The sequence below is a fragment of the Propithecus coquereli genome, unplaced genomic scaffold, assembly GCF_000956105.1.
Source record: "Propithecus coquereli isolate 6110/MARCELLA unplaced genomic scaffold, Pcoq_1.0 Scaffold301, whole genome shotgun sequence".
Classification (NCBI taxonomy): Eukaryota; Metazoa; Chordata; class Mammalia; order Primates; family Indriidae; genus Propithecus; species Propithecus coquereli.
In genome coordinates this window covers 1,456,594-1,468,241 of record NW_012148631.1, presented here as the reverse complement: position 1 = coordinate 1,468,241, position 11,648 = coordinate 1,456,594, and the positions used below count along the sequence as shown (strand labels likewise).

The following is an 11,648-nucleotide window of genomic DNA, read 5'->3' as shown; positions in this document are numbered from 1 at the left end:
ACACCCAATAAATGTTATTCTTGTATGTGCACTTAGGTGTTGATCAGTGAAACCAATTTGATGGTGAGTACATGTGGTGCTTATTTTTCCATTCTTGGGATACTTAGTAGAATGGGTTCCAGCTCTATGCAGGAGACTACGAGAGGTGCTACATCACCATCGTTTCTTACACAGCTGTGCTATTGTTTGCTGTCATTCTTACTACTGCAGTCGTGACTGCCCTGCAATGGCAGCATCTGGAATCCTTGTGGCAAAGTGCAGAGTGGGTCACCCACCTGAGGACAGTCCTAACTGAAATGAAATTTGACTCTCAAACTCTTTAAATAAGAATTCTTGGGTTTAACTTTTGCTCCATTTATGTGGGAAAAGAGGGAGGTGCTAATTGTCCCCTTCAGACTTAATAAGAAAACTCCCAGATATTGATAGTTTTCAGAAAATGGAACTCCAAAAATATTACTGGGGCCACATGTTGTTCAGGGAGGAGATCAATCAAAGCCGCAGAATTTGTGGAGGTTCCAGCTTTGCTTCCCAGGACACAGTGTGGGTGTTTTACAGGGCTCCGTGGTTTCAAGGCATAGGATTGTCTCTGCTTTTCTGTGCTCGTGGGAAAAGGGAGAACCATTTTCTTTTCCTCATTGAGTATTTTCCCCTCCATTGGTAGTTGGAAGGGCTTACGTTTCAAGGCTAAATGCTGGGATTTTGTTAGTTCGCACTGAGAGAAAAAGCGGGCCTGAGAAGCTCAAACTTACAATGTGGAGAGGAAAAGGGGAAAAAGGGGGTAGCAGACGCAACAGAGGGCAGTGGCGCTCTGGCATCTTCTGGAAGCCGGGAAGGTGCCCAGGGGTCCAGTTCCTCAGCTCCCCGGGGCTCCTCTGCCCACGTGCACTCCCCTTGGACAGTGCACTCAGCCTGACCCAATCCTTCAGGGGCCGCCTACTCACCCCAGGGAGCCCAGAGGGCTTTGATGAGCCAAAACCCCAACCACAGCAGGACTTTCTGGACCATTGAGGAAAGTGGAAGCTGGACCAGGCTTGAAGAGGGGACACAGAGGCCACCAGAGAGACAAAGGCTACCAGGACTCAGGGTATCCGACGCACTAAGGTGTTCCAGAGACGATGGAGGACGGTGGCCAGGAGCCAGCCTCCCTGCCCCGCTGCCCAGGTCTGAACCCAGCCATTCCATGTACTACGTGTATGATCTCGGGTCCCTTCGGGCCTCTGCGCCCCAGCTTCTTCATCTGAGTAACAATCGTACCTACCGCCTAGGGCTGCTGTCAAGGTTTAGGAAGTTAACTCTTGTCATGTCTGTAGCACCACGCCAGAGACAGTCAGGGCTGCTATCACCTTCGTCTCTCAACCCTCACTGTACCCCAGGACTCGGCCTCTAAATGAGCCATCCTAGAGTCTCTAGGTGGCTCTAGTTCTGAACACCATGCCACCATGCTCTACATCCACCCGGTGTTAATTTCCTTCCCAAATGGAGTCCTCAGCCTCCTGCCGAGACCCCTTTCCTGCACAGCTCTCTGCTCCCCCGGGCTGTGGTGGTGGGACTCTGCTCCCGCCCTCTCTTGTCCATGCCTGCCAGAGCCCCTCACTTCCCGAGGGCCTCACTGGAGAAACATGTGGATTCCACCAAGGAAAGCCACCACTTCGGACCTGGCGACAAGATCCAAGGGCTGGACCATGAATCTATGGGACCTGAAACCCCTCTTTTCCTAACTCTGTAGCAATTGGTTAGGGTCTTTATTAGGGTGACCAGGCTTGGGTGGTGTTGCCATTTCTCTCTTGCAGAGAAAGGTAGTATGACACTCTCCACTGTTGAGACCCACTAGGAAGATTCCAGGCCAATGTTCCCAGCATCCTGGTAGCCCAGGGTTCTACCCCCAAGGAAGCAGAGTCACGGGGAAGACTCTGGGGGTAGCATAAAGGAGGTGGGGAAATTTGGCACAGGGCAAGGCCAGTGCCAGGCTCCCTCATATCGCTGCAGCCCCGGCCTGCCTTCTTCCCGGGGAGCCCCCCGTCCAGTCCTGGGCTAACAGGTTCAGCTAAAGAATAGGCAACAAGGCTTATTTGAGCAAACCATTTTATTGTCAGTAAGAAACAGCAACACTTCAGAGATTAACAGCAAGAAGAGAGACTGGTTGGTTGTATTTAAAAATGCAAAGTACAAAACTGTTAACCTAAAATAAAATAAAAAAGAATATTTAAAAGGCTTTTCTGTTAAGTTCTGGGACTTAGTAAATGGAATGAAAGCACAGCTCCTTATACCTAGGAGACCGGGTTGCAACGAGCCGTGCCTGGGCTGCCGGGGAGGGCAGACTGAGGGAAGGTGCTCTGGCCGGTCCTTCACGGTCCAAGAATCCACCAGCCAGGCCACTCCCCAGGTGACGCTGGGCTTGTCACCACTCGAGCTCTGGGACCCGATCGGTCCCTCTGTCTCCCCTAGGTGAGGATGACTGATGAGGACAGCCTCCCCTCCCTGAGGCTTCGATGTCTCCTCTTCTGGAAACTCCCCTCCCTGGCTCCCCCACGCTGCCCTGGTCAGCAGCATCTCACAGGTCCGTGGACAGCGAGTCCGGGATCTGCTTGCCTTCTTCGGCCGACTTGCTGGCCAGCTTTTTGGAGAAGAGAATAAACAAAAGCACAATACCAGATGGGATTGTCACGAGCGCCAAAGCGGGGCCTTCCAGTCTCAATCGCGAGGCCCTGACACTGACGCCTGCCCAAAGCCCAGTGAGCGTGAGCTGCCGTGACCTTGACTTTGGCCAGAGACGCAGACCTAGGCCGTGGACCACACAGGCTTTGCTGCCTCGCGGACCCCTCACTAGCTGGGGCAACTTGGGCACGTCGCTTACTGAGCTCTGCGCCTTACCAAGCCTCGTCCGGAGAGTGGGAGGTCAGAAGGAACGATGTTTGGGAAGTGCTCAGCGTGGTGCCTGACTCACAGCACACTTGAGATTTTTATAGAAGCGCAGTTCTGGGTTAAGATCATCTTGAGGATCAGAAGGGCCATGGTACCTTCTTGATCCTAAGCAGAGACTGATGAGTAACCATAAGAGATGAGACCTGAAGAGTCAGTGCTTGGAAACTAACCTTTAATTTGTAGGATTTTGGGATATAAGTTGAACAGGAAAGTGCTTCCAAAGAGAAAAAGCTCTTTCAGCTTCCAAAGCCAGCCGGCCGCCGTGGCTCGCGTGGGAGCACGAGGGGCGACTGAGGCGAGGGCTGGCTACCTACCGGTGCGAGGTCCCAGGGGCCCTGCACATCCCTCGCTAGGTCAGTCCTGGTCAGAGGAGCCCTGGGGCCCAGAGGAGAACTGCACTCTGGGCAGTACTGGACAGTCCCAGACCTCAGGCCCCCCCGACCACGCCTCCTCGGGAGTGACCACGTGTGCACACACACACAACACGCGAACCCCCATCTTCTTCCCTCTCCACACCACTCTCTTCCCTTCCCCCTGCCAACATCCTCCCTTCCTCCCACCTGTCTGGGTCCTCACCATCGTCTTGAAGAACTGATTGACTTTCTTCCGCTTGAGCGTCTTCTTGTCGCCGTCTGAGAGGTGGAAGAAGGTCTGGCTGAGGCGGGGGGATGTGTTGGCCTCGTCCAACCCAGGCATGCCGGCCACCGAGAGCGTGAGAGCTGGAAGGAGAGCGGAGACAGGGCCTGAGTGGGTGGGTGGAGGAGAGGCGGTGCCTCGGGGGAGGCAGACGGGAGATGGCTGGGGACACAGCCAGCATCCAAGGATCACACGTCCTGTGTGCCAAGAGGGAAGCAGGCGGCCTACTTCCTGCCTCGCCAGTGGGTGTGGAAGCTGTCCTTGTTGGGTGAAGCTTGCCAGCCCTGCAGACAGGGGTCTGGCCTCCTGGCCCCCAGTCAAAGCCTGGTCCAAGGGCCGACTTCCCAGAAACACAGAGCCTTCTGCCCAAGGCGGGGACACAGGGTGAGCTTGCTCTTCCTCCACACCCAGCACCACCACCCTGGATTTCTCATCTTCCCCAAAGGCCAGGGGCAGTGGGGAAAGAGTCTCCAACCCAGGTGTCACCTGGTGGAAGGGCCAGGGAGCCTGGTGGTTACAGCCCCAGCTTGGAATTTTACAGAGACCCGAAAAGTGAGCTACCTCTCTGACTGCTGGTTTTGACATTGATAAAATTGGAGCAGAGGCCCAGACCTCCAACGCATGTGACCCCTGCTGAGAGGACGCGAGGGAAATGGCTTGTACTCACTTCAACGCCATAGCTGTGTACCGGCTACCCCGCGTGGTCCACCGGGGCAGGGGGCAGGGACATGGTTCCAGGGCAGAGGGCCTGGGTCTGAACTCAGCCTCCACCACTTACTAGCCAGTGACAGGCAAGAGACTGATAGTCTAGGTGCCTCGGTTTCCTCATCTATACAATGGGGCGAATGACATTATCTACTTCAGAATTATGTGCAGTGGGGCAAATGAAATAATGAAGGAGTGCAGCCCGTGCACTCGGGGACAGCTGGTGGCCTCCCTGCGATCTGCCTGCCGAGTCCACGGGGGCAGCACCAGCCCTGTCCTGCTCCCTTGTGATGCCTCGACACAGAGAGCCTGGCACAGGAAGCAGATGCTGAGGACCTGCTGGGGGCCAGATGGGGGGCTCTCGGACACCATGCCCCCCGTTAGGGCCTCAGGATCCCCTCTGTGAGCTAGGAACAGTAGCTGTGTCCTGCTCACCTCCTCACGGGACAGTGTGTGATGAGGGGTGGGGGACAGGTAGCTCTATGCACCAAACACCCTGCAGCTATAAGATGTGGTGGCAATTTCCATAAATCCAGAAATAGTCTTTCAGGTCTAAAAAGGAGCCATAGGTCTTAGGGACATACCAAGCGCAGACTTCTGGCCCCTGGGAGGCCTGGGTAACTAAGAATGCAGGGCCACCTGGTGTGACAAACGAATGCCCAGAGAATCCCGAGGGCCAGCGGGACAGCAAGCCTCCACCCCAGCCCTGGGTGGAGATTGCCGGGATGGCTTTACCCACAGAAGGGTGGGTGTGGACAGAGATCAGAGGATGGGGGCTGTGAGCAGAGCCTCTCACCTTCAGGACGCCTGGTCTGCCGTACTGTGTAGACATGGTCCCCATCCATCCTCTACCCGCCGGGCTGGTGGCCTGCACTACCTCCATTCCCCATGCTGGTGGTGGCAGGGCACATACCTGGGATGGTGGGCATGGACTGGCTGGCAAAACTCATTTGAGAGAGGATGGATGCCTTTGGGGGGATGGCCGCATGCTCCGAGAGGTTGGTGTCACTCATGAACTCATGCTTCCTGGAAAGCTGGATGAATACACCACACACACACACACACACACACACACACACACACACACACCAGAGAGGCTTAGCATGAGGCAGATCTGGTTCTTGAAATGTCAGAGACAAGGGCTTGCCATCATTTCTATGAACCCAGCTCCAAGTTCATCTATTTTGTTTTATAACATTCCATGTCAGCTTGCCGTGTATGGTTGCACACGTTGCATACTATACAACTTCAGAGGTATGGGGGGGCATTCATTTAGGCTATCGTGTGAATGGTGCCCCCTAGCATTGTGAAACACAGAAGACATTTCCATCCTTTTCCCCCTGGGCAAGAGTAGCCTCTGGGGCTCACCAGGAGGTTTGTGGAGCGTCCTTTGTCCACCCCAGAAGGCATCTTGGCTGGTTCTTTGCCCTTTCATCTGGCACCCCTCCCTTGCCAGGACAGATAATCCCTGTCCTCCTCCCAGGGACCCAGAACATTTTCAACAAATTTCTTTTCAGGGGAAAATTAAGCTTGAGCCCAGGGCTGTCTGACATCAAATTCATTACTCAATAGTTATTAGTTTACAAGAACAAAACTCTCGAAGCCAAGGCGGTGAGATTCCATCTCCTCATTCCCGCCTGGGCTCCGGGGACAAAGGAGGAGGTGGTGGAGTCTGAGGTGTCAGTGGTTAGAAAGGCCCTGGGGCTGGGGACAGAGGGCTGAGGGCTGCAGGAACACCCGGCCCCTTACCAGGCTGGCTACTCTCCCCAGCCTCTTAAAGCCCTGTGGTGGCAGAAGGGACATGCGCAGGTTCTGAAGTGCGACGCTTGGGCTCAAATCCTGGCTGTGTCTGGCCCCGCCATCCCTGGTATGAGCACGCGCTCCCCTCCCTGCTCCCCAGGTGCTGCCTCTGGGATCCCCACGGCACCACGGAGCCAGGCTTGAGTGAGAAGGGCCTCGAAGCCCCGGCTATGGTGCCTGGCACGTAGCAGAGATTTGCCGACCGTGTCCGAGAGCAACTGGCCTCAGCCGCTCACCCGCTTCAGGTCCGACTCGGCTGCTGACTTCTCATCAGCGAACACCACGCTGCTCCTCTTCGTCCGCTTCTTAGACCTCCGCAGCTTGACCTCAGGCAGCGTGCTCCCAGGGGAGATGGGCTCCTCCAGCTCCACTCTCGCAGTCCTGGGTGGTGCCAATTCCAGGTCGAAGCTGAAGGGCAAGGGGGCAGCAGTGGGAACTGCGGTTAGAGCTTCAGTGGAACTGCCTTGCAGGGACCCAGGGGGCCAAAGGACCTTTGTGCTACCTGAACTGTCACTACACTGTCAGGGATAGGTCAGCTAGCCTGGCAGAGAATTGGGGAGCCATTTATTGATTTGCCAACATTCCAATGAAGTGAATAAAATTTATTTTATTTTATTCATGGTAAAATGAAATTGAAGGAGGTGAGACATAAAAAAGAAACCGGTGGGGAGGAGAGAAAATGGATTAAAAATACGGATTTGGGTTCAAATCCAGACACTGCCACTTCTTAGCTGAATGATTCTGGGTAAATTTCTAAACTTCTTCGAGTCATCATTTCCTTTTCTTTAAATGGGGGCCTTCGCAGCGACCTCGCAGAGCGGCCACGAGATGAAGTCCGAGGAACCCTCAGCACATTCTTGGCACCCGGCGCGTGCTGATCATTCGTGGTGTCTATTACTAGAGCAGCTGAGCTGGGCAGGATAGAGCCGGAGGGTTCCGGGAAGTGGAAGAGGACCCCAATAGGGTGTGGGTGGTGCCGGAGGAGCTCTGCGCTGGGGACATCTCGTCCTGGTTGGGAGGAGATTCCTCAGGAGGGAAGGAACTCCCCGTTAGAGGTGAGAACATTCCAGAGGGATGCGGGCCTGGTGAGGAGCTATGGCTGGCCGGCAGAGATCACTGAACCGGGAGTTGGGGGCGTGCAGGTGAGTCCCGCAGGGTCCCTGGGAAAAGCTGTCCTGCTCTCTGAGCCTCCGAAGACTCTCTAAGAACGGCACTAAGCCTCCTGCGGTAGTTGTGAGGTTTTGTGAGTCTCCAGGTGGGAAAGGCTTATTTGAAAGGGGCGAGGGGGAGGCAGAAGGGAGGCTGCTGGACAAGACAGGAGTGGAGTTTGAGGGTTGGGCCAGGGAGGCAGGGCGCGGGGGGCTGCCCGGGGCAGAGACAGACCTCTCGGAGGTGGTCTTGCTGGGGGTGCTGCAGTCAGAGTTCATGGAAGCCAGCGAGATGATGGACATCTGCCTGTAGGAGCGCAGCATGGACCGGGGGCGGCCCACCCTCCTGTCGTCGAAGTCGGGCTGTGGGTGAGAGAACAGAGTCGTGGGGCTGAGCAGGGTGTCGCACATGGCTGAGGCTAGTGGGTGGCGGTAGAGTAAAGAATGTGGCCTTCATTCCCGGCTCCTGGGAGGTAAATCCTGGGAATTTTTTCCCACATGACAGGAGTGTCTTTGTTAATCACGGTGACCCCCTGGACCGTCCCTGACTTTACGCTAACAGGAAGGCTCCGGATGGCCAGAAAGACCAGCCCTGCGGTTACGGGGGGCTTTAAGCCATGACAGATCAGCTCAACCTCTAGGGAGTGGACGGGGCTGGAGACTGACTTGAGTCACATCCAGCGATCCAATCGATCGTGACTACATAGTGAAACCCCAACAAAAACTCCGACACTCAGGCGCCCGTGAGCTTTCCTGGTTAGTATCATACATCAAGGTGCTAGAAGGGGGACACGGCCTGAGGACATGGAAGCTTCTCATTTGGGACCTTCCCAGGACTCACCCTGTGCATCTCTTTATCTGGCTGGTCTTGATTTACATCACAAACTGAAATCGTAGGTATAGTGCTTTCCTGAGATCTGTGTGCCGTTCTAGTGAATTATCAAACCTGGGCAGGTGGTGGGAACCCGCCAATTTGTCACCAGTTGGGCAGAAGTGTGGTGGCCTGGGGACCTTGGGGCTTGTGGCTGGTGTCTGAAGCAAGAGGAATTTAAGACTGCGCTCAGCCTGTGCAAAGTGACCTGACTCCAGGTAGTTTGCATCAGAATGACACTGCAGGGGCATCACACAGTGTTGACAGTGAGAACCTGTCTCATGGAAAAAAACCTTGAATCAAAAAAGACCTGAGTTTACCTCTAGGCTCCTCCAGTAACTCACTTCCCCTCTCTGGGTCTCAGTTTTCCCATCTGTAAAATGGGAAGGTCAAACTAGCTGGTTTTTATGGGACTGCACAGTCTTAACATTCTGTAATTCCATTTTATAAGGAAGAGCATAAAGAAGATGTCCCTGTGAGCACCAGGCCAGTGGCTTCTTTGGGCCAAGGAGCTTAGCGGCCAAAAGCACTGGCCTTGAGCCACTAGAACCAGGTGCAGACTCGGACCCACATTCATTGGCTATGCAGCTCCTGGACCCTCCGAAGAGATACAAGGGGTTTAAAATAATTCCTCCCTCCCAGGCCCGTGAGGATTAAATGACCTAGTAGATGTCCAGTGCTCTGATCAGGCCTGGCACACAGTAGGTGCTTCATCACTGTAGCTTTTATTATTACAGAGTCCTTTGAGTAATCGGTGTTTACACAGTCCCAGTTGCAATTGGAGTTTATTTGGGGGTGAATTTGACGGACTAGGCTTACAGGACGGTTCCCCTGGATGGCTCCAGCCACGCTGGCTCTTTGGAGGCAAGTCCCTCTGCCAGGTCCCTTCCCACTCCAGCCTCGCCGTCCTTCCCTGCCCCACCCTGCCCCGTCGCACCCCTTCTGGCCACAGGGACCGCACGTACCATCTCCCTGACACCGTACTCCTTCTCCACCTTCACTTTCAGGTTCTTGAAGCACTCCTCCATCCGGTCATGGAACGGACGCAGGTTATCCGACACCCTTTTCTCATGGATCTTAATCCCAGCTCCCAGGAAGGGGATCTGGAGAGAAAACAGTAAACGGTGAGCCAGAGGCGGCCGGCGGCCTCAGCCCGGGACCCGGCCTGTCATGGCGGCTGAAGTCCAGTCTCCTAAGAATCCGTCCAGGGCTTCCAGGTCCTCAGAGACCTGAACACAGGGTCCCCGGCCACGGGGAACAGGGGAAGCCGCAACCCTGGGGTTTGCTCTGGAAGGGGGAGAAGACTCCAGCTGCCCCTGCCTCACAGGAGGGCTGGACCCCTCCCCATCAGAGGCCACGAGCTTGAGAAAATAACCCCCTTATACAATCTACCGAGGGCCAGAACGTGGGACCAGGAGAGGAATCTCTTTTGATTTGACTTAAAGCCTCACCTAAGAAGTTCTTAACAACACAAAAGTGAAAGTATGAATGCCAGAAGGTGGGAGACAGAGGAAGGGAAGAGCTGAGAGGGAAAGGAGGAGTGAGCACAGCCTCATCTTGCAACAGGGAGGCCCAACATTATGCGGCTGCAGACAAAGACATGAGCGCATTGAGACCACGAAGCTGACCCACCAACGGGAGCGTTAACAGTGATGACCAAGCCTTGGGAAGGTGAGGGAGGAGGGGGGACTGGCGTGAGGGAGGTAACGTCGTATTCCCCAACGTGGGCGGGGGGTGGACGCAGGCTATCTACGTGGCAGACACAGCAAGGGGACCTACAGAGCCACGGCGGCCACCGCTCAAAGGAGAAGCTCAGGACACTAGTGTTGTGGCCTTGGGGAGACAGAAACAGGTGTGCAAAGGGGTAGACTACGAATTATTTTGGAAAAACCCTAACCCTAACCCTAACCCTAACCCTAACCCTACCCTTTTATGATGGTAACGTAAAGGTATTTCTGCCTCCTTCTCTTGGAGGTCTCCCTGAAATGACGAGGTGAAGGAGAAACTGAAATCTCCGTGAGGCGTGGAGTCGTCCATGAACCTGCCCCGCACCACGTGCTGGTGGAAGGAGGGTGGAGGGTGGTAACTGTCCTTCCAGAACACAGCAGGGAGCTGGTGATTAGAAAAGGCCCACCTGCCTCTAGGAGCCCAGGAGGGGCTCAGGGACTGGGGTTGCTGGGCCCCACAGGGAAGCTGGGTGGGCTGAGGGCCAGACACAGAGGGCCGGCTGAGCTCTGTCTTGGGGCAGGTGGAGTGCCAGGTGCCCACTGCTTCACCTGTAGCCAGGTGTCATATTTTCCCACCTTCCCAAGAAGTGGCTTATCCTGTAGAACAATTAGAACCAGGAGCTCTGGGCTCAGGGCCACCAGGCACAACAGGGGGCAGGATGAGGAGCCAGAGGAAACAAGGGGTTGAAGGGAAAGTCTGCACTGGATAGCGAGGCCTGCACTGCCCAATCCCCCAGCGGCCAGCAGCGCAGCAGTTGGGATTATCTTCCTTTGCAGAGCTGGAAGGGTCCGACTCTGGAGGAGGTGAGTGGTCCCACATAGATACAGACATTTGTGGATCATTCAGCTACCGTACAGCAACGCCACCCAGCTGACAAGGCTCCCTCTCATGGTTACACATTTTCATGTAGCCCCACTCTTAACTATGAAGAGACTGCCAAGGATCACCAGACATATTAGAGAAAATTCTCCAGTATAAAAGGAAGGAAGCAAGGAGGGAATGAGAGAGGGAAGGAAGGAGGGAGGGAAGCAAGGAAAGAAAAACCAAAGAATTTGGAAGAAACGTAAAGAGAGACTAAGAAAACATTATTTTTTAAAAAATTTTAATTAATATATAGAAACAGAAAAGATCCTCCATCCATGGAAAAAAGAGATGGATTTTATATAAAAATGAATAAAAATGGAAATACTACATATAAAAAGTAGTGAGATATAGTTAAGATCATAAATGGAGGTAAATTTATAGCTTTAGTATTAAATATTAGAAAAGAGAGAAAATTGATTAGCTAAATGGTCATCTCAAGATATTAGTAAAAGGACAGTAAATTAAATCCAAAGGGAGCAAAAGGATAGAAATAATAAAGTGTAGACATGAATGAAAAAGAAAATAAACTTACAACACAGAAGATCGACAAAGTCAAAAGTTGGTTCTTGAAAAGACATAACAATGATGAACCCCTGAAAAGACTAATCAAGAAGACAGAAGGTACCAGTAACCAATACCAGGGTTGAAAAGGGAGTCTCACTACGGAAGGTACAAACTATGGAAAATCATAAGAAGACCAGGCGCGGTGGCTCACACCTGTAGTCCTAGCTACTCAGGAGGCTGAAGCAGGAGGATTACTTGAGCCCAGGAGTTCAAGACCAGCCTGGGCAACATAGTGAGTCCCCATCTCTACAAAGATTTTTAAAAAAGTTAGTCAGATATGGTGGCGTGAGCCTGCAATCCCAGCTGCTCAAGAGGCTGAGGCAGGAGGATTGCTTGAGCCCAGGAGTCTGAGGTTGCAGTAAGCTATGATGATGCCATTGCACTCTAGCCTGGGTGACAGTGAGACCTTG

General features: G+C 53.8%; 1 protein-coding gene across 1 annotated transcript in view; it reads right to left on the bottom strand.

Moving 5' to 3' along the window:
- Window positions 1-2,081: 2,081 nt before the first annotated feature.
- The window catches only part of DOCK2 (dedicator of cytokinesis 2), a 397,813-nt gene continuing 388,246 nt past the window's right edge, over window positions 2,082-11,648 (bottom strand). Inside the window, exons 47-52 of the mRNA XM_012649685.1 lie at window positions 9,048-9,185; window positions 7,447-7,574; window positions 6,300-6,471; window positions 5,177-5,297; window positions 3,499-3,641; window positions 2,082-2,614 (exon numbers count right to left, since the gene is read on the bottom strand). Coding sequence (XP_012505139.1) covers window positions 2,552-2,614; window positions 3,499-3,641; window positions 5,177-5,297; window positions 6,300-6,471; window positions 7,447-7,574; window positions 9,048-9,185 — 765 coding nt within the window. The 3' untranslated portion in view covers window positions 2,082-2,551. The remainder of the gene's footprint in view (window positions 2,615-3,498; window positions 3,642-5,176; window positions 5,298-6,299; window positions 6,472-7,446; window positions 7,575-9,047; window positions 9,186-11,648) is intronic.